Below are 22,137 nucleotides of genomic sequence, written 5' to 3'. Positions count from 1 at the left end.
CTAAGGTATCTCCAAACTGTTCTCCATAGTGGCTGTACCAGTTTACATTCCCACCAGCAGTGCAGGAGGGTTCCCTTTTCTCCACAGCCCCTCCAGCACTTGTTATTTGTGGATTTATTAATGATGGCCATTCTGACTGGTGTGAGGTGGTATCTCATGGTAGTTTTGATTTGCATTTCTCTTATAATCAGCGATGTTGAGCATTTTTTCATGTGTTTGTTGGCCATCTGTATATCTTCTTTGGAGAAATGTCTATTCAGGTCTTTTGCCCATTTTTCCATTGATTGATTGGTTTTTTTGCTGTTGAGTTGTATAAGTTGCTTATATATTCTAGAGATTAAGCCCTTGTCAGTTGCATCATTTGAAAGCAAACTTTCTTAAAGGGCCAGACAGTAAATACTTTCAGATTTGTCAATCATATGATCTCTGTTACAACTATTCAACTCTACAGTTGTAGACTGAAAGCAGTCAGAGGTTATCCATAAATGAATAGGTGTAGCTGTGTTCCAAAAAAAAAAGACTTCATTTCTGGGCACTGAAATTTGAATTCCACATAATTTTCACGTGTCACAAAGTACTACTCTTGAAACTGTCCCCTCCAAACCCTTAAACACATAAAAACCATCCTTAGCCCACAGGCCATACAAAATCAGGCAGAGGCCCATGGGAACACTTTGTTGATCCCCAACGTAAGCAGATGAGATTGACTGGAACCACTGTACCACTTAAGTATTTACCTTCAGTACAAATGATTAATTACCTGAAATTAAAGATAAACTCAATCCGCAGACATTTCTTGCACTGGCTAATAAATAACTCCTGCAGGTGGGCAGACATGCCCAGAGGTAAATGACAGGCTTGGGCAATGTGATCCTGATGCTACTGGAAGACAGCACTGATTTCTATCAGATTCTGGCCTCAGCTTGGACAGGACTGGGTGACAGGGGCAGAATGAAATTTCGTGCTTAGAAACAGGCATCTGTCCTACAACCTGAGCTGGTCAATGCCACAGAGAAGCAGGGGCCAGATATGAGGGGACTCTGCGGGACTACTCTCCTGTTGTCCTAGAGCTATTTCTTCCTTGCCTCCCATGGCCTATGGAAGCAGGTTGCTCTCGTTCCAGGTAAGAGTTCAGTTCCCTCTTTTCAAATTCTGGGGAAGCCTTCAGCTTGTATAAGCAAAATGTTCCCTGGGGTAAACAGGCATATTGCTCAGAGTTGGTGAGCTCTGGGAAGGGTGAGGGAATGTCTCAAGCCTCCTGTCTCTTGGTTATCTAAGGACTTCTAGTTTTTAGGTTCAGCACTAAGTAAAATCCTCCAGTGGGGTGACATTTATCTTTCAGCTTCTCTTTTTCTTCCACCTCTTGCCATCTCTTCAGAGTCTCCCTTTCCATCCATCCTGCTGCTGTCTGGCATCCATCCTAGTTCTCAGGCTTTGGAGTCAAATGCACCTCGGTTCTAATTGGGATCTGCCAGTTACTTGCTGTGTGATTCCAAACACATACAGACCCCAAAGAGTTCTGAAGAAAAGCTGGAGGAAATGCTATAAATGAAGGACTCCTGGAGGTATACCATTCTGGGTGGTTCCTTCTGAGGTCCTCTGAAAAATATACAGAAACCAGACCTAGGGCACAGGGTCCTCCATTCCTACAGACCAAGTGTGCCAGGGCAGAGAAAGCCCTGTAAAGCCATTCCTAGGGGAAGCAGAGTGGCTCCCTGGGAGAACAGGAGCAAGCTGAACCCTGCAGAGCTGGAATCCAAAAAGAACTCCTGGGGTGTAGTCCTATTTCTCACCCTATGTAAATTCCTGGCAAATTCTGACTTGAGATTGCACAGCCCAGGGGGCTAATGAATGGCCATCCTGACAATCAGTGGAGACTTTCTAGCCTACCTGCTTGACAAAGCTATAGCTCTGAAAGCTGTCTGCCAAACAAAAGAAAATAAATTAGTCTGATTTTTTGGCCTGTTGAATTAACATTCTAAATCCAGGGTCCCATCATGCTCAGAGCAAAGAAAACACAGAGCAGAAAGAGGAAACATAGTTCAGGACAAGCCCCAATTTCAATTCTCTATGGACACACCTGCTAACCAGTGGGAAGCAATTATAATTCACAGATAAGAGCACCACCCTACAAGGTCTCCCTCATTGATTAAATAGTCACACTGGGAATTAATCAAATGAAGTTAATTAATTTGACAATTTAAGAATAAGCAGAGACCCTCAGACCTGACTTCTTCCCTTCTCATACACAACTTATTATTTATACAGGAAACATTGTGACTCTTAATCCGAACTAATTTTCTCATCAGTCATGATTAATTAACCAAATAGACATTCTTTTTGGATGCAGAGTATTTAATACCTACAGGGCCAGAGGTAAATTAACTTATAAATTTAACTCAAGTAGTCAATTCTGTTGGTTTCAGATATGCAGTGAAAATTCTGTTCTTTTGAAAGCTCATTAAGGGTTGGAAAAAAAATAAAACTCTTAGGAAAAATCATCTTCAGAAGTATAAAAAGTATGATTCCCAATAAAACAGCCTGTTGAGCAAACTAACTGTACAGAAATCACATTTAATAAAATCAAGAATATTATTTTCTGACAAGAACACAATCCACCTGAACAGCTTTTGCAGCAGAACGCGTTTGTAGCTGCAGTGTTCTGGATCAGGTTGTGCCTGGGACTATTTTAAGCTCATTATCTTATCATGCCAAGAGTGGCCTCCCTGCAGGATCACTCAGACACTTGCCCTGCAGACTTTACTGACGGGTTAGCACTCCAGCCCTTACCGGATGAGGTACCTCACTGCAACATCAAACTGGAGAAGCATAACCTCTCTTTGGAGGAGGAGGGCCTGGGACACCTGGGTTGGGTCTTGAGGGTCCTGGAGGTGGTCAATCATTTTCTGCAGCTCTTGAAGCTCAGACCCTAGAAGATGGACAAGATTTTAGTGTGAAATACAGTACCCTAACTACCCTGTAAACCACTATTTCACCTCCAAAGCTAACCTTTTACCTAAATTAACTTTGTGAGTGTACTAATTATATGTTTTGCAAGATCAGCAAAGCCTTATGTTCTAGAACCCAAGGTCTGATTTATCTTTCCTTCCTTCCTCCCTCAGTAACGTAATAACTTGCTTTGCTTTTCAGCTGAATAAGGACATACTGCTGAAAGAAGTTTTCAAAGTTTACAAGGTTATAGACTCTAAGTAGATTGAAAAAGAGAAATTGCACGGGATGAGAAGTACAGGACTCAGCAGATCTATTAGGGGCTTGAAATCACTATAAACCAGCACTCATTTCTCATAGTCATGCCATTCAAAACAGCCCTGTCACTGGCTCATTAAAGACTCAGAATCATCCAAGGCAAAACCAAAAACATATATACATATATGTATACACATACATATACATCTTTCTAGGAGATTCTCATCATTTTAGGAGTAGCTGTGAGAGATCCTAAATTGGCTTATTTCCTAGACCCTTACTGTAGGGGTCTAAAAGCAGGATGGGTATACATAGATTTATATGTGTTTGGATAGAAACTTAAGTTAGGGCCTCTTGGGGCATCAATATTGGTTTGAGGAACCTAGTCTGGGTCTAAGTGGCTGTAGTAGCATCTCTATTATTAGCTTAGGAAATGAGTTGGTCAGAATGGGAGAGCACAGAGAGAAAATGATGAGCCCTTAGGGAGCACTTGTGGAGTGCGCAGGTGGGCTGCTTCCAGGGCTACCAGGATGTCAGCTATCTGAAGTGCTCATCACCTCCCTGTGAGGCAGTTTCAGTTTTCTACTCGAGCGGACATCCTTGCTATGAGAAGAAGATTGTGGATACTGATCACAGAGCTTGATTACAGCCCAAGGTAGAAGTGAGATGGAGACCCACAGGCATTTCCAGAGTTAACCTAATCATTAGCTCTGCCAGACTTGAGCAGCCTTGTACCCTCTCTGGCCCGGTACTGCATCTCTTCCCACATTTCTGGCCTGGAAGGCAGAAGAACTGAAGGAACAGGGAGGCCATCCATGAGAGCTTGATCAGGGCAGAACCAGGTCTGAGAATCATGCTAGTATGTACCTGTAATATATGCTCTTGACTTTAGGAAAAGATGAGCAGTCCAGATTTCATACCTACTTGATGTTTTCACTTGATTTTTTACACACAGCATAAAAATGTTTTGGGGGGTATTTTTCCAGCTACAAAAGAATTAAGGCTAATCATCAGATTTTTTTTATGACTGTTTTAAATGTTTTGGGGGTATTTTTCCAGCTACAAAAGAATTAAGGCTAATCATCAGATTTTTTTATGACTCCTCTATAAATATTATGGTCATATTGGGCTGAACAGAGACTTCCACTAGAAGAGGAGTCACAGAGAAAACTGTAGCAGAATCTTAAGAACTTTGTGGTGGATGGGAGGAGGGGTGATGGGTGAGGCTTGTTTGTTCAAGGTGTAGTGTGCTTGGTCCAGAAGCACCACACGCAGGTGATGCAGCAACCAGGGGAAAAGCTTTGTAATCCCCTGCAATGACAATTAAAAAAAAAAGAATATAAAGTTGCATATACCCTGTGATTAAAGCTCTGTAAAACTATTTGGGCGAGGGCTAGAAGGAAGTAAGGATAAATAAAAATATTTCATTTGCTGGAATGGTTGAATTACGGGTGATTTTCCTCTTTTCCTTCTTTCCATTGTTGTTTATATAACACTTCGTGTGCACTTTTACATGATCACTTCCCAGGAAAATTGTTCTGTGCTGACAGGTGGCATTATTAAAATACAGATATGGGGGTGAGGCCTACCTTTTCTTTGCTGATAATAAGCTCATTTGGGCCTCCCTTTCTTGTGGGGTCACTGTGCAGTGGGAGCAGAGGAGGCAGGCACAGGCAGGGTGGACAGCCTGTGTGTGAGGATGGGGCAGATAGTTGCCATGTGGTCCATGGCTGGGGGCTGAGAATAGACCCTCCACCAGGAAACACTAGGAATCAAATGAGCCTTTTCTTGTGCCTTTCTGCAGGAGGGTTCTGTTTGAGAAATCAGACAGAGAGAGGGGAATCACAGAGGCCCAGGTCCACGTGAATACTCAAAGCCAGTATATTCTGTTCCTGAAATCCTAAGTTCACTGTGTAGTACCCGGGTTTAATTGCCTCCTAATCCTTTACATGGAAATCACAGTGTTAACTCCCACATTACATCCTCTGCTTCACATGAGCTCCCAAGGGAGTTGCTGAACTTTCAGGGAAGGAGAGGATTTGGCAGGGTCCACAGAGCTAGTCCACAGCATCTAAGAGCTGCTTCCTCAATCAAGCAGTAGGACCACAGCTGAAACTTGTTTTAAAAAAGATTTTAAAGCATATAAATACACAAAAGTCACTTTATCTAACTCCAAATAGTTCTGAAATGGCTAAAAGAAGTTGGGTAGGTATATGACTAGACCCATCTCATCTTTTCACCTTAGTTCTCCTCGCCTCCTCTGGGAAACAGGCCAGGAACAGAGAAGCCTCGCCTTTTAAAAAGATGATTATCTTAGAGTGGGATTTTTTTTTTTTTTTTTTTTTTTTTTTTTTTTTTTTTTTTAGTTCAGTGTGCTCTTTATCTATTTTCAGCAAAGTAGAGTATGCAAAACTTGGCACATTCTTCCTGGAGCACAAATGTTTTTGCTGGCAGCATGACAAGGCGTGTGTCTCTAATTGCACACCTTGGAACGCCTGGGCCCCAAATATTTCAATGGTTTCCGGTTTGTAAGCATATAAATAGTAAAAAACCAATTTCCTTCATTCGCAATTCTAGGTCCTCAACAAACTGGCCTCATTTCCCACTATTCTTCAGCATCACACTGGTGGGTTCATCATTCTCTGGGCTGGCCATGTGCAGTTCTGGCTGTTAGCTTTGCTAGTATCCCTTTCTTGTTCTCCTCCTGGACCATCCCTCCTATTTTCCCCTGTAAGGTGAGGGGAAGTTCCCCAAAATCACCTTCCCTGCGAGCTCTTCCCTCCCAGCTGCTATAGGACTTACCTGCAGTGACATTTTTGGGAAACATGGCTCTGGCTCTATCTCATCTCCATGTAACACCTGCCTCCCCCTCTTGAGGGGTAGGGAGAGCATTTTTCCTTGCCTGTCTTCCTTTCTCCCATCACTCATCTGAAGTCCAGCCCCCACCCTCCCAACCTTCATCCAGCTCCCCTGAGAGCATCTTAGTTTATTTTCTGAGTAAACCCCTTTTACAACAGTCCCAAAAATTAGCAAAAGGAGAGGATCTAAGAGTGCTTTTATAACCTCTTGATGCTTATATTGAAGACTTGCTTGTAGGTCTGCAAAAATTCTGTGCTTTTTGCTGTGGCTGCACCAACTCCTTCCTATCTTCATGCTGCCTCTCCTCAGGCTACAGGCATCTATCTTCCTCCAGGGTCACCTTCCCACATCTCCCATCTGAATGTTTATAGATTCAGGAGTTCCCATCGTGGCTCAGTGGTTAACAAACCCAACTAGGATCCATGAGGATGCAGGTTCGACCACTGGCGTCACTCAGTGGGTTAAGGATCTGGTGTTGCCCTGAGCTGTGGTATAGGTTGCAGACACAGCTTGGCTCCCGAGTTGCTGTTGCTGTGGCGTAGGCTGGTGGCTACAGCTCCGATTGAACCCCTAGCCTGGGAACCTTCATATGCCAGGGGTGTAGCCCTAAAAAGACAAAAAAAAAAAAAAAAAAAAAAAAGGAATGTTTATAGATTCCTACACCATTCATTAGCACAAGCCCAATCTACTGGCAAATTAAGTCAGGGTCTCTCATGAACATTTCCTTAAAGGGTTGGCCAGAAAGGAATGTATTCAGATTACATCATATTTGTTTTAAGACCACCAGGTTTAAATAGGCATATTATCTCATTTCTTTAGCTCTTCTCATCCTTTTAAAATCCTTGGCTACTATGTTATTACATATTGCTATTAACTGACTAATGACATAATTTGGATAGGAGTCAAATTATTAAAATAATAAGATCAGTTTCACTGTTTCTGATAAACCCAGCTTGCTAAGCATTTCAGTGTCTTTAATTTACTTCATGCATTCATTTGAGAACTTGTGCTGAGTTAGAGGTCATGGATTAGCCCAGGCAGATAAAATTAAAGCCTCAATTGTTCTTACTAACAGGACTACTGGGTCATTGCTAGCTAATCGAGGGCTTCTTGAGAGTGAATGCTTGGCACTGACCTTCCACGTTAGTATGCAAAAGCTAGAAGGGGAAAGGGAATGAAAGCAAGCTAATATTTAACAGAGACTTGTAGATCCTTCTATAATTTTTTACATATTTTAATCCATAGAACATCTCTGTGAGAGAAATATTATCACCACCACCCCACCCCCGCTTTTATAGATGGGCAAACAGAGACCTAGAGAGTAAAGTGCCCAGTTCATAGTGAACCAAGTAACAGGGGCAGGTAAAAACCCAGGCCCCCCAAATTCTGATTTGATATACTTCATGATTTAACCTGTAAATGTGGAATCAATTAGTTTGGAAACTCTAAACTAAGCTTTTTTTTTTTTTTTTTTTGTCTTTTTGCCATTTCTTGGGCCACTCCCGTGGCATATGGAGGTTCCCAAGCTAGGGGTCTAATTGGAGCTGTAGCCGCGAGCCTACACCATAGCCACAGCAACGCAGGATCCGAGCCGAGTCTGCGACCTACACCACAGCTCACGGCAACGCTGGATCGTTAACCCACTGAGCGAGGGCAGGGACCGAACCCGCAACCTCATGGTTCCTAGTCGGGTTCGTTAACCACTGCACCATGACGGGAACTCCTGGAAACTCTATATAATGGGACTTTCCCTTGCCCTTCTGTCATTCATGAGGAAATATTTTAGTCCTGTCTTCCCAAGTTTTAAGAGCTTCACAGCCATTACTAGACAGGGGAACTCCTTTCACAATGTATATCAAATCATCATGCTGTTCACGTCAAACATCTTACCATTTAATATTTCAATTATACCTCAATAAAGCTGAAAAAAAGAGCTTCATAGGATTTGAAATGAAAATTGAAGGTGACTTGAACCACCTTTAATCACTTACCAATACCCTCAGTTCCTCCCCAGTCACCTTTCAGAGGGTTAGGAATTAGAGGAAATTCAAAACATGCTGGACAATTTCCAAGTTTTGCAAAACTGAAAAAGTAGGCCACAATGTCATGGAGAGGGGCTATCAGCTGTAGAGTTAGCTTTAAGGCTCTAAAAGCTGCCTGTGGGTAAAATCAATACAAGGAAATAAATTTCAAAGGGGATATAAAAATAGTATTGATTAGGAACATTATCTTTGAACAAGAATATCTAGATAAACACTTTCACAGTATAATACCAGATAAAAATTATTTATGTATATATGCATAGTCTGCAAATATTTTCTCCCATTATGTAGACTGCCTTCTCCTTTTGTTGACTGTTTTGCTAGCGGAGGCTTTTTAGTTTGATGTTATCCCACTTTTTATTTTTGCTTTTGCTGCCTGTGTTTTCAGTAATGTATCCAAAAAATCATTGCCAAGACTGGTGTCAAAGAACTTCTTCCCCATGTTCCTCTAAGATTTTAGTTTCCAGTCTTAAATTTAAGCCTTTCATCCATTTGAAGTTAATTTTATGACCGGTATAAGGTAGGGATCCAGTTTCATTCTGTTGCACGTAAAATTACCATATGATTCAGCAATCCTACTTCTGGGTATATATCCAAAGGAAACAAAATCCATCCATCAAGGAGATTATCTACTCTTCCATGTTCATTGAACCATTATTCACAACAGCCAAGATATGGAAGCAACCTAAGTGTCCAGTGGATGGATAAATGGATAAAGAAAATGTCACACACACACATGCAGGTGCACACACACACACATACATGGATATTAGTCAAACGTAAAAAGAAGGAAGCCCTGCCATTTACAACAACATGGGTAAAACTGGATTACATTTTGCCAAGTGAAATAAGCCAGACAGAGAGAGACATACACCGTGTGATCTTACTCATGTGTGGAACCTAAAAAAGAAAAGGTTAAACTTACAGAAAGGTGGTTGCCAGGGGAAGGAGGAAATGGTCAAAAGGTACAAATTTTATTTATAAGATAAATAAGTTCTGAGGATCTAATATACAGCATGGTGATTATAGTTAATAACACTGTATTGTATACTTGAAATTTGCTAAGAGAGTTAGATAAGCATGCACACCAACAAGAATAAAAAGGTAACTAGGTAAGGTGATGGATGTATTAACTGAAGTGTGGTAATCATTTCACATTTCACAATGTATATCAAACCATCATGTTGCACACCTTAGGTTATATAATTTTATTTGTTAATTACACCTCAGTAAAGCTTCTGAGGGGAGGGGAAGAAAGGGTGAGAAACCTAGATTGCTAAACAGGTTTTCCCTCACAAAGAAAAAAAAAATCAGAATGTTCCCAAATGACCATTTAAATATTACACTTTATTTAGCTAAATACTTGAATAATGTATGTATTATTAACTACTACCAACTACCCTTTTTGATGGTTACCCTTAATCAGTAAGTGAGGTACCTAGAGGAATCCCTCAAAAAATAGGAACCAGCAAATTATTATGATTAGGTGTGATCTCAATTTCGCCTTAGCTTCAGCACATCAGGGTGAGGTTTTCTTGAAGGATTGGGGAGGAAATTGAGGACTAACCAGGAATATGGGAAGTTCCAATTAGTGTTCAGTAATGACCAGGGAGAAACAAAACTATGAAATAATGAGGCACAAGGGAAATTATAATAAACCTGGCAAAAACATGAGGAGTTGTGAGATTTCAGTTATTAGATGTTCTGAGGGAGATGGGGGGGGGACAGACAACAAGAGATATTCCGGGAAATTGATATGTTTAACTGTGGGACATAAAAACAACTGTTATGGCTCACATTAAATAATACAAACCTTTTCTGGCAGAGTTTTGAACATCACCAGCACTTCAGAAGGATGGGGTATGAACCATAAATTGAGGAAGACTTTCCCATCAGCAGATAGCAAACGGCGTGGCCGGGGCTGAAAACTCCTGCAAGTAGAAGAAGAAAGCACAGCAGGTAGCACAGCATTTCTCTCTGAAAGAGGCATTGCAAGTGAACTATTTATACCACTGCCCTCTAGCCACCATGCCAGAGTCCAGACTGTGGCGACACACACATGGGCGTCTAAGCCGGAGGGCAGCAGGTCTCCTTTTCAGGCCGCTCACAAGTGGCCAGTTATAAATAACCGAACCAGAGCAGAGCAGTTGGTCTGGTTTTAGCCTCAGCTGTGCTGGGAGGAAGGTGTGGGCGCAGAGGGAGGGAAAGTTGTGGTGAGAAGGGAAGGGGAGGGCATGAATTAAGTGCCAGCACCATGCTGGGGGTGACATTTTCTCACTTAATTCTTATGACAACCTTAGCACAACATGTATCTATGTTGTTTCTGTTTCACAGGTGAGGAAACTGTGGGCCTACCAGGTTACAGAGATCTTGCCTACACCATTCCTAAGAGTTGAAGTTGAGATTTAAGTGCAGATCTGTCCAGTCCTAGAATCCAGGCTCAAGAGACCAGTCTCTATTTTCTTTCCCTTCCCACCATGTTTCCTGCCAGGTGCTCCAGACTTTGGTCCTTTTTCCCTCCTTTCTCCTTTTCTCCTCTTCCAAATATTTTCTCATGTCTTAGGCAGCAGTGTAAGTGTTAGAGTTTTATATACAAATACATAATCCATATATGTCTCATTTAAGGATTCAACAAGCCCAGCGCCTGGCCTGCAAACAGAATGTCACCAGCTTCTTTGAAGCCCCATGTGCACATACTTTGTGGTCCCTGGAGGAACCATCATCCTGAATTTTACATTCATTTATAGTAGCTTTTCTTTGTAGTTTTACTGCAAATGGCTATACCATTAAAAGATGATTTTGTTGGGTTTGCCTGTTTTTGACCTTCATACATGCAGAAGCTCCTGATCTTTCTACTGCATCCACTGGAGGGAGAAGGCCTCCTAACCTGGTTTCTACATCATCTCAGGAGTGAGGCAGCCCACTGTTACAGAGGGTGGAGGGTTGAGAGACTGTTTCCCATTTGAATGGATTCGGTGCCTTTGAGTTTAATTAACCGTCTTTATCTAGTGTGGAAAATGGTGGTATGTGCAGTAAACAGGTGTGGAATCTGGCATCCATGGACCTGATTTTGAGACCACCTTCCATTACTCACAGCTGTGTGGCTGTAGACACTATCCTGTTTGAGTCCTTTTTTTTTTTTTTTTTAATGGCCACACCCACGGCACATGGAAGTTCCTGGGCCAGGGACTTTATATTAGCCACAGCTGCAGAATAGGTTGCTGGATCTTTAACCCACTGCACTGGGCAGGTGATGGAGCCTGTGCCTACATAGCGACCCAAGCCACAGCAGTTGGATTCTTAACATGCTGTGCCACAGTGGGAATTCCCTCTTTGATTCTTTTCAGCCATAAAATGGGGATAATGATTCTTAACTAAGATTGGTGTAAGGAACAATTTTTAAAAAGAGTTATCAGGCATGTGAAAAATATTTCATACATTGTGAGGTGCTGTACAAAGTTCATTACTGTGATGCCAAGGTGTGGGTGTCTAGCAGAGTGATCAGGGGTGGGCAGGGGCCAAGGGATACGTGTGGCCCAGTAGAGAGGCATGTAGGAACTCTCAGAGTGATTTGTTAAGAAGCAGGGACCTGAACACATTAAGGAGGGGATGCTTTAGAGCTCAGGGTTCTGGGGGAAGCCCAGAGACTAGTGCCATCTCACACCTACCTTGGTTATGCTAGACCAGGCAGCTTTGACACCACACACAAAAAGCAGAAGGAGGTGTGTAGTGGATGGGGGGCCCACACCCCCACCCCACCCCCCTGCCCAGGGCGCCTAGGACATACTCAGCTCTGCTCTTCCAATTCTCCTTCTGGTCCCCAGCAAGTGTGTTCACTCTCTGGCTGCTGCTGCCATCCATTCATCCTTAACCCACATCTGCCTGCCTGACCCTTCCACAGATCCAGAGTCCCAACCTGCTCCATCCTGGATGGCAGTGTCTCAGACCACCTCAATCAAAAAAGGCAAGAACTGAACTCCTCACCCGCTTCCACCCGAATCCTGGGCCTCCTCCTGTGTTAAAAGAACCACAACCTCCAAGTCCTCAAAACTAGAAACCAGGGAGTCGTTTTTATTTATTTTTTGCTTTTTAGGGCCGCAGGTATGGCATATGGAGCTTCCCAGGCTAGGGGTCCAATTGGAGCTACAGCTGCCGGCCTACACAACACCCACAACAACTCCAATCTGAGCCACATCGGTGACCTACACTACATCTCATGGCAACGCTGGATTGTTAACCCACTGAGCGAGGCCAGGGATCGAACGTGCAACCTCATGGTTCCTAGTCAGGGGAACTCCTCCATTTCTTAAAGTACAATGTAATTCATTTTAACTGAAGGTAAAATGTTTTCCATATCGAACATTCTGAATATGAAACTTTTTAAATTACTAAAACTCAACTTGGAGTGAATCATCAGCCATAAACCTACCTTTTTCAGGATTTTAATCAGGCAGTCTGAAGCGCAGGAACAAAGTATGGTGTCAGTTTGGAGAACTTATTTCAGCAACCACAAAGCAGACTATCCTGTCCTGGAGCAGATCAAAACCAGCTTAATCCTGTCTTAGCTCTGTTACTCAGTTGACCCTGTTGGACGGTACCCAAGGGAAACACGGACTATAAACAATAAAAAGTCACAAGGCCTGAGCACCTAGGCCTGCATGCCACCGGGCTGGCAGCAGTGTGGCTAAAGCCAGTCTTGGCCTCTGAGAAGCACCTGTGTCCCTGGGGCCACGGGGCCCTCTATCAAGTGTTATCTTTTCCTTCTCAGCCATTATTTCCTGCCATTTCCACCCCTGCCGTCAGCAGGCAGCCTCTGCTTGAGGTGGGGCAGTGAGGGCAGTAGAAGCTTTTAGGTGCTCAGTGCAGGAACAAAACCTGGTTCTCAGCCCCATAAGGGGGATTCCTCTCCCCTTGTGATGGCCCATCAACTCAGCGGCCTGTTGACCTGTTCAACATCACCCCTCTTCACCTCCATTCCCCTTCACTGCCCACTCCAGGGCTATATTCCTGAATTCTGGAACCATATCACGTCCAAAGACTTAAATATTCTACATTTCCAGCTCAACCTTTTTCTCTTCCAGTTTTCTCACTCATTCACTCCCACTAACCCTTCTTCATGGCCACAAAATACACTCCTTGACATTATCCAGCCCTCTGGCCTCCTCTTCCATCTGTCAGTTCCATTCTGACTCCACTCCCTTCTCCACACACGCACTGGGTCTCACAGCCAAGCATATGAACTACTCTTCCACCAGCACCTGCAGTTCTCTTCTGCTTTGTACTCCTAACTCACCTATCTAGCAAAACGCCAACTCTCGATCCCTCCAGCTGGTCTGGCTTTTGGCCTCTAGTCACACGCTGCTGAGCACAGCTGGAGGAAATCACACTACTCATTACACTGAGGCAACAACAAGTAAATGGTTTCCAGCCTGAGCTGTGTCACGCAAGGGACAACTGGTTTTCTTTCTTTTGATCAGCTCTCATGTCCATTTCCTTTTTCAAAAATTCCAAGTCTTTCTTAAACCTCATACCAAATTCCTAGCAGCAGATGATGATACAATCTGTTATTTCATAATTGAATTAAAGGGGCTGGAACTGCTTCTACTTCTGTGGGCCCATTCCCCTCTCCCCCTTCAAACCAAGGTCAATGCAGAGGTACATATCGAGGCTATGAAATGAAGACAACCTCAGCCCTCAAGGATCTTACATTCCAGAGGAAGGTAGACAAGCTAGCATGAGGTTATAATAGAAGCACGGAGGATGGAAGTATGTGAAAGTGGAGAACATCCAAAATAAGATGCATCTGAGACTTGTTGGGAGACTAATGGAAGAAATTTGCAGCTTCAGAGCTGTGATTCATTATCTCCATCTCCACATTTCACCTCTTAATGACATTACCATCCTTTTTTCCTCATTAAAAAATGTGATAATACATAAAATTTACCATGTTAACTGTTTTTAAGTGCACACTTCAGTGGCATTAAGTACATTCACAATGTTGGGCAGCCATCACCATCACCTATTTCCAGAAAACATTTTTGTCCATCTTCCAAAACTGAAACTCCATACCCATTAAAGAGCCATTCTGTCATGTGTGTCTCTTTAGGGCTGCACCCGCACCATAAGGAGGTTCCTAGGCTAGGGGTCAAAGTAGAGCTGTAGCTGCTGGCCATAGCCACAGCCACAGCAACACCGGATCTTTAACCCACTGAGTGAGGCCAGGGATCCAGCCTGGGTCCTCATAGGTGGTAGTTAGATTCGTTTCCACTGGGCCATGATGGGAACTGCTATTCTGATATCTTTTTATTCACTCCAGCATGAGACTGTGGGTGACATCCTGGATTCCTCTTCCTTCTCACTTGGCTCTGCCTGAAATCCAGCACCTGGCCTAGCTGATTTCAACTCCTAAACTTGTCCTGTATGTACAGTTTCAGTAGCTTCCTAATGATTGCTGACCATCATCTTGCCTCCCTTCTCCTGGTCTGTTGAAGGACAAATGGCAGACTTTGGGATCTTGCCCGTGGCTCTGTACATCATGTTTCTCCTGGCTCAGCCTCACATACCCTGGAGAGGAGCCATGGGGAAGCATGTCCACATGCTGTCTCACATCTCTGTGCCGTTGCACATGCGAGTCTCCCAGCTTGAACTGAATTTCCTTTCCTTGTCCACCTGAAACACCAGTCATCCTTTATTTTTTATCTATTTATTTTTTTTTGTCTTTTTGTCTTTTTAGGGCTGCACCTGTGGCATATGGAAGTTCCCAGGCTAGGGGTCAAATCAGAGCTACAGCTCCCAACCTACACCACAGCCACAGGGATGCAGGATCCGAGCCCTGTCTGTGACCCACACCACAGCTCATGGCAATGCCAGATCCTTAACCCACTGAGCAAGGCCAGGGATCAAACCCATGTCCTCACAGATCCTAGTTGGGTTCCTTAACCACTGAGCCATGATGGGAACTGCCTAGTCATACTTTAAGAGGTAAGTTAAATGGCTTTCCTTTCTGACACCTTCCTAGCTCCCACGCCCCACTTCCCTGATCCTTTTGATAATACTGAATGCATTATCTATTATACTTTAATTTTATTCTTTATCACAATGTACTATAATTGTTTATTTCCCCTTGCCTGAGGGCAAGAAGCATGTCTAATTCATTGCCATACAGCCCTTGGCACCAAGGCTGCCATGTATTTCCCTCAGTCTTTGCCCAAAGGCAACTGGCAGTGGCTGAAATTCCTGCCCCGAGGACATGGTGCTCTCCTCTCATTCACACAGAGCAGCGGTGTGGGAGAGTGGTGGCTCTGCCAGTCACATGGTAAGGGCTTGTGTAATGTTAGTGTCCTTTCTCTGTCCCTTCTCTGCTCCTCCATCAGCTGATGCCACTGCTCTTGGGAGTGTGACCAAGTGTCGTCCTGGTCTCCAGACTCATCTCCAGAGCCATGAGGGCACGGAGCCCTCAGGCAGCAGCCTTCTTTGGAGGAGAGATTTCCTTGGCTCCTCCTCTATTTAGATTCTGGCAGGGTATCTCTGCTAAAACTAAACAGTAACTTATAGCCTTTGAAGGATTAATTAGTCTCTCAGCATTATTATTATTATTATTATTATTTTGGCTGCACCCATGGCATGTGGAAGTTCCTAGGCCAGGGACTGAACCTGGGCCATAGTAGTGACTCGGGCCACAGCAGTAACAACGCCAGATCCTTAACCACTTGGCCACTAGGGAACTCCAACATCTTAGAGTTTTAAACCTACAGGATTTATGGGGCTTTTCTATTTGATGCGATGGTGAACATAAGCAAGGAGGCCTTCTTTCTCGCTTTCCTTGACCATGGTTGATATTGCTAATCCATCACAATCTTACAAGCTTGAGACGTCTCAGAATCCTAGGCAGGACATGAATACATTGTTGAAATTGATATTTAAAATAAAACATTTCTTATCCTTGATCTAATCCAACTCTGTATTTTTGAGTAAGGTGAGGATCTCTGTCCTCCACAACCCTCATTCCTCAACTCCGTCCCTTTATCTCTAGTTAACCTTGACTTGGGATGATTCCCATTTATCATTTCATGAGCATTTTTTTTTTGCCATTTCTTGGGCTGCTCCCACAGCATATGGAGGTTCCCAGGCTAGGGATCTAATTGGAGCTGTAGCCACCAGCCTACACCAGAGCCACAGCAACTCGGGATCTGAGCCGCATCTGCGACCTATACCACAGCTCACGGCAATGCCGGATCCTTAACCCACTGAGCAAGGTCAGGGATCAAACCTGCAACCTCATGGTTCCTAGTTGGATTCGTTAACCACTGCGCCATGATGGGAACTCCTCATGAGCATTCTTAAGTGGCCTCTTCCCAGCAAGTCTTTCCTCAGCAGTTTCATTCCTTGGAATAAAGCTCTAGACAGTTCAGCACTAAAAAAACTTGGCCTGTTTAGCTTCAGAGAGTTGCTTCAGTTTCCTCACTTATTAGATAAAGAGTTGAAGCCCAGAGACTGAAGGTTCTGAGACTTCAAAACAACCTATGACTGAGCTGGGTAAAGTCCAAATATTGTAACTCCCAGGCCATGGTTCTCTCTCTATACCTCCGTGTAGCTAGAGTTCAATTCTCATTAATCCTCAATATATGGAATCATAGACTTCAGACTTAGAAAGAATCATATATAGTACCTTTTCCAAACTTCTAGAGAAAACGGAAGTTCCTTTCTCTATGCTCCATTTTGTGTGAGTGCTTTAAAAGGGACATGTTAAAATCTAGAGAATTTAGGAAGCAGGAGATGTGTGTAGTGGAGAACCACCGAATCTGTTATCAGTTGCTGTTTGTCCACTGCCTGACTATATGCCATGGGCTCTTGGTGGGCACTCACTTTGCTTACACTTTCCTGGCCCAAAGCCCTGTCCTGAAATGATCACACATTAACTGACCAGATGATCTGGGGCTCTAGTCTCTCCTCTTTATTGACTGTTTTCCTTAATCTTTAGGAAACATAGGTCATCCCCAAATAAATAAATAAAGGAATAAAACAAAACCTGAAAGTTGGGGAGATTTTTTTTTTTCTCTCTCAACTTCCTGACCTGCTTATTTGATTGCTGCAAATAAAATATATCAGAAACAAAACCAGACTTCCTTAATTCGTTTTATCCTAGATACAAAAAGTAGCAAAATCATGGTGATACTTCTGGAAATTATTTTAAAAATTTGATCCCAAATGCAGATTGAGCTTACAAATGGTTGATGTGGCTAGTGGGTGGATGAGAGAGTGGAACTAAGTCCTAGAGGATTAACTTGTGATGATTTTATATGAAAGATGCACTTCAGCCTCACTGCGAAACATATAACCTATCAGACTTTAATAAAAAAAAAAATCAGACTACTGAGGCATTTTTGCCCTACTTCTCTCTCTGATGCATTCCTCTATTGTGCAAATCCTGAAGTTTACCCAAGTGAATGTACTGGTGGGGCTCATGAGACAAAACACTGGTAATCCATAAACTAGGCATCTTGTAAATATCAAGTTCAGACTGGCCACTATTTTGATAGCCAGCTATTGGTTAGCCAAGGGAAGATGCATTCAACTTTTTCATTCTCTAGCATTCTCTAGCCTGTTCTATCGTCCCCATTCCCTTGGTGAACTGCAACTTACCTGTCACCTCCTCTTTGAACTTCTCCCTGAGGCCCCTGGGCTAGAGTTAAACACTTCCTCTTCAGTGTCCTCACAAGACTTTTCACATAACTTTAACATGTTATCTTTAAAATCTCTGACGTTACTCATTTGTTTATAGCGATTTCCCCCATAAGACTGAATTTACTGCCAGAGTCCATGACTTATTCACCTTGGTAACTCCAGCATTCATAGTACATGCTGAATAAATAAGCACTGGATAAACAGTGGTTGAATAATCCGTGAATAAGTGAGTAAAGAGTGGTCTGATACAGTCTTTTAATTCTCTTCTATTTCTTTGTTCTGTGATCACATTTATTAAGTATTTTACTCAGCACTAAGCTTCACTCCATGCCATAAGAGGGAGGTAAGCTCACCCTACAGAGTATTTTTGTTCCCTCTTGGAGGCTGTGTAACTATGTATTACGCCCTTCTTTTTTTTTTTTTAAAGGAAATGTCATTTACATCACAGGTATGCCAACTCCTCAACCAGGTGAGTGAACTCTAGGTAGGCTGAAAAACTGGATAAGACATGATAAGGATGATAAGGAAGGATAAGAGTGGAAGCAGTTCCACTCTTTTCACTTAATATCACTCTACATACAAATTATTTTCCTTTACCAGAGAAGTACAGAAGGACACCAATTTATCCAAGGCACTGGAATATCATTGCTTTTTTTTTTTTCTACACTACTGAGTAAAATATTTGAAGCCAGAACAGTTCAAGATTAAGTTTACTTATTTGTTTGCTTATTTTAGGTGCTGGCTTATGTAAAAGAGTGCAACTGATGAAAATCTCTGGGTACTCCAGAGGAAAACAAAACTGCATAGATTGAAAAAGCAGTCAAACAGCCCATAAACAAAGAACTCCTTCTGCATTCAAACACAAAGATACTCTTATTCTTGGAGCATTAACTCTTTCTTTTGCCCATCTGGACCTGAAGATCCAAGGTTAAATACAGCAAAGGGAGCAAGATTTCCATACCAAATGTCACACATCTCTCCCCTGGGGCAGGAGGAGGGAGAATAACAAGCTCTAAAGAAAATTCCGCACCTGGGATCAGCCTTGAGGCCCTCCGCAGAGTCCCTCAAGCCCTTCTTTTCATGTGGTTGTCCCACCATGAAAAAGGTATCCCTGATGGTAGGGCAGCCATCCAACAGGGATCTCAGGCTGTTGCAGTACGCCATGATCTGACCCCGAAGAGCATAGTGAGACATGTGGCGGTTGAACCTGAAAAGTCAGAAGAGATGATGTCCAGAGGTGAATCCAAGTTGTTCCATCTCTTACAGAACTTCCAAGATCTATGTCCTGGGAGACTTTTCAAAGAGAATAGAGGACCTCTGTTAGGAAGAAACTTCCGCTGGGTCAGGCTGCCCTTGCCTGAGAGCAGAGGCATGGACCTCTTCCAAGTGCCTCTTATCTGCCACTTCTTTTTTTTTTTTTTTGTCTTTTTGCCTTTTCTGGGGCTGTTCCCACGGCATCTGCAGGTTCCCAGGCTAGGGGTCGAATCGGAGCTGTAGCTGCCGACCTATGCCAGAGCCACAGCAACGCGGGATCCGAGCCGCGTCTGCGACCTACACCACAGCTCATGGCAAGGCCAGATCATTAACCCACTGGGCAAGGGCAGGGATCGAACCTGCAACCTCATGGTTCCGAGTGGGATTCGTTAACCACTGAGCCACGATGGGAACTCCTCTTACCCATCACTTCTGATGCTGCTTCCTCTTTGTGTCAGAGGGCAGTTTAATTTGCTTTTAGCCAACAGGACTGTGGTTAACCAGCTGATTCACTGTCTGGATGTCTATATAACACTGCTATTTATTGAGTTCAGAGTCAGAAATCAGCACATGTAGTTCACATACACTATACTTACTTTTTGCAATATTCAACTATAACGTCCCTCTTGACCTTCCCAAGTTCATCCTGTGATAGAAGAGAATGACAGTTCTCCTATTAGACTGTTGGCTATAAGAAATCCCCAGGCTTGGAGTTCCCGCCGTGGCATAGTGGGTTAGGAATCCCACTGAAGTGGCTCAGGTTACTGTGGGGGAGTGTGTTTGATCCCAGGTTAAGGGATTCGGTGTTGCTGCAGCTCTGGTGTAGGTCTTGGCTGCAGCTGAGATTCAATTTCTGGCCTAGGAACCTCTATATGCTGTGAGTGTGGCCGTAAATATTAAAAAAAAAAAATTTCTCAGGAGCTCCTGTTGTGGCTCAGTGAAAATGAATCTGACTAGTACCCTTGAGGATGCAGGTTCGATCTCTGGCCTCACTCACTGGGTTAAGAATCTGGTGTTGTCATGAGCTGTGGTGTAGGTCACAGACACGGCTTGAATCTGGTGTGGCTGTGGTATAAGCCAGCAGCTGCAGCTCTGATTCAACCCCTAACCTGGGAACCTCCATATGCTGTGGGTGTGGCCCTATAAAGACAAAAAAAAAAATTAAAGTTCTTTTCTGATCTAGGAGTCTGTGTCCTCCTGCATCCTCAGAACAGTAGTAAGCTAACTTATTAGTTTATGAGTAGGCTAAAATCCCAGACCTTGACAAAACTGACACTTACAGCATCTGAGCCCTTTCTAACCTTATAGGCATTGGCTATTCCTGAAGGACAGTTAATGAGCTAATACATTTTTCACTTGGTCAATATTTTTTAAAAGTATTATAGTTAAAAAAGTAATTTAATATCTCAATTACTGATCAAAAGGGGTCTTTGCCCTCATCATTGCTCAGCAGTAATTTATAAGACCTAGCCTCCATCATATCAATCTGTAGAACTGGATTAAGTAAATTGAAGTCCTTACATTTTAGTCACAGGCAGGGACAAAGCCTAGAGATTATTTGTCATTTCGTTCCCAAATAACTACATATTAGCCTAATGACTTCCTCATAAAAAACTAATGAATAATAAAATGATATCCATAAAATTAAGCAGTACTTCTAATTGATTAAAGCCTTAAATTTTATAATACTGTTCAAATGATTAGGTTAGTATTAAACCCTTTAATAGAAACATGGTGGTAGTGTCTACAAAACCAAGATAACAGGTGAATTAGATAGTTAAGAGTCCTTACCTTGTCTAAACCCCTAAGCACCTGTGAGTCACCCAGGAGTGGGCAAATGTTTCAGAGCAGGTGCTGAAACTAGTTCTGTTTAGAAAGTGACAAAACAAAATTCGGCCTTGGAAAAATGTACATATTTCAAAAGCCAGACAGCAATTAGCTTGAATACCTTTCCTTCTATTTCTCATTGAATTCTCTCTCTCTCTTTTTTTTTTTTTTTCAGTTCTTTATATTTCCAATGGTTCTACCCAAGTAGGCTGAAAGCAACAGATTCCAAGAATTTTTATTTGCTCAAACGTAAAAGATGACGCGAGCTCTAGGGAGCCCTCTTACCACACTCACGAGGTTCTGCATTCTATCAGCGATGGCTTGTTTCCTGAGGAGGAAGGCATTCAGCATCATGTCCCTCAGCCCCACCTTTTCTAGTTGAATAGACACAAAAGCTTCTGGGGCCCTGACAAATGAACAGAGACATGTGAGCCCAAAGCAGGAGTTAAGTGGAAACATAACAAGAAGACAATTTGAGAGCTCTCTGGGGGACAGGAACACTTGGGGCCACATGCTGGGACTGCAGCAGGAGAGCAAGGGGCTCTGATTCTCACCTGCTTCAAGTCTCTCTCTCTTTTTTTGTCTTTTTAGTGCCACACCTGTGGCATATGGAAGTTCCCAGGCCAGAGATCAAATCAGAGCTGTAGCTGCCGGCCGACACCACAGCTACAGCAATGCCAGATCTAAGCCGTATCTGCAACCTATACCACAGCTCACAGCAATGTTGGATCCTTAACCCACTGAGTGAGGCCAGGGATTGAACTCATGTCCTCACGGATACTAGTTGTGTTCATTACTGCTGATCCACAACAGCAACTCCTCAAGTGTTTCTCATATTCCCTGGGGATGCTGAGGTGATGCGAGCCTCACTGGGGACCCCCATGCACCAGCAGTCCCTCTGCAGTCCCAGACTTCATAACCTGGCCCAGCGTTTGTACTACCAAAGCCCCTTTATGCCATCCTGCTGAAAGGTAGGGGCACCTGGACTGAAGTGGCCTCCCAAAGGTCCTCTTGACTAGACACATTGGACTTAGATATTCCATCCACACATTGGGAATGTGGATTTAGAGCACTTAAACTCTGGCTGTGTGTCAGATTAACGGCATCTTGAGAAGCAGGATAGCTTTGCCTATTATTTATTTATTTTTCATTCTGAATTTGCCAAAATTAGACTACAGTGTCATTGGTATGCCTCAATAAAATATTCAGAGTATTCATAATTATTACAGAATAAAAATCTTTTTCTCTTTTTCTGTCATGGCGA

General features: G+C 43.1%; 1 protein-coding gene and 1 long non-coding RNA gene across 28 annotated transcripts in view; one reads left to right on the top strand and one right to left on the bottom strand.

Moving 5' to 3' along the window:
- The window catches only part of CCDC162 (coiled-coil domain-containing protein 162), a 204,536-nt gene that overhangs the window by 55,859 nt on the left and 126,540 nt on the right, over positions 1-22,137 (bottom strand). For 18 of the 24 annotated variants that reach the window (XR_002343788.2, XR_014806635.1, XR_014806634.1 and 15 more), the window contains 6 exons: positions 21,159-21,279; positions 19,643-19,692; positions 18,823-18,999; positions 9,922-10,039; positions 8,058-8,223; positions 2,791-2,929 (listed from right to left, as the gene is read on the bottom strand). Coding sequence is in view for 21 of the 24 variants with exons in the window: in XM_021090803.2 (XP_020946462.2) it covers positions 2,791-2,929; positions 8,058-8,223; positions 9,922-10,039; positions 18,823-18,999; positions 19,643-19,692; positions 21,159-21,279 (771 nt within the window). In the remaining 3 variants the exon portion in view is untranslated. The remainder of the gene's footprint in view (positions 1-2,790; positions 2,930-8,057; positions 8,224-9,921; positions 10,040-18,822; positions 19,000-19,642; positions 19,693-21,158; positions 21,280-22,137) is intronic. The other 6 variants (XM_021090819.2, XM_084961859.1, XM_084961879.1 and 3 more) reach the window with 1 other exon arrangement.
- LOC110260563 (uncharacterized) lies at positions 865-22,110 on the top strand. Of its 4 annotated transcripts, XR_014806989.1 has the most exons (4): positions 865-1,123; positions 9,934-10,067; positions 12,010-12,072; positions 18,528-22,110. It is a non-coding gene; the product is annotated as an uncharacterized LOC110260563 (long non-coding RNA). The 4 variants fall into 4 exon arrangements; XR_002343798.2 differs by lacking the exon at positions 12,010-12,072; XR_002343799.2 differs by lacking the exon at positions 18,528-22,110 and having other exon boundaries at positions 12,010-17,224.

Source organism: Sus scrofa, chromosome 1, assembly GCF_054392235.1.
Source record: "Sus scrofa isolate SSC_HxYL_T2T_F1_AM1 chromosome 1, Sscrofa_HxYL_maternal_Yorkshire_Landrace_v2.0, whole genome shotgun sequence".
NCBI lineage: Eukaryota > Metazoa > Chordata > Mammalia > Artiodactyla > Suidae > Sus > Sus scrofa.
The sequence above is the reverse complement of the archived record's forward strand: the minus strand, read 5'-3'. Positions and strand labels throughout refer to the sequence as shown.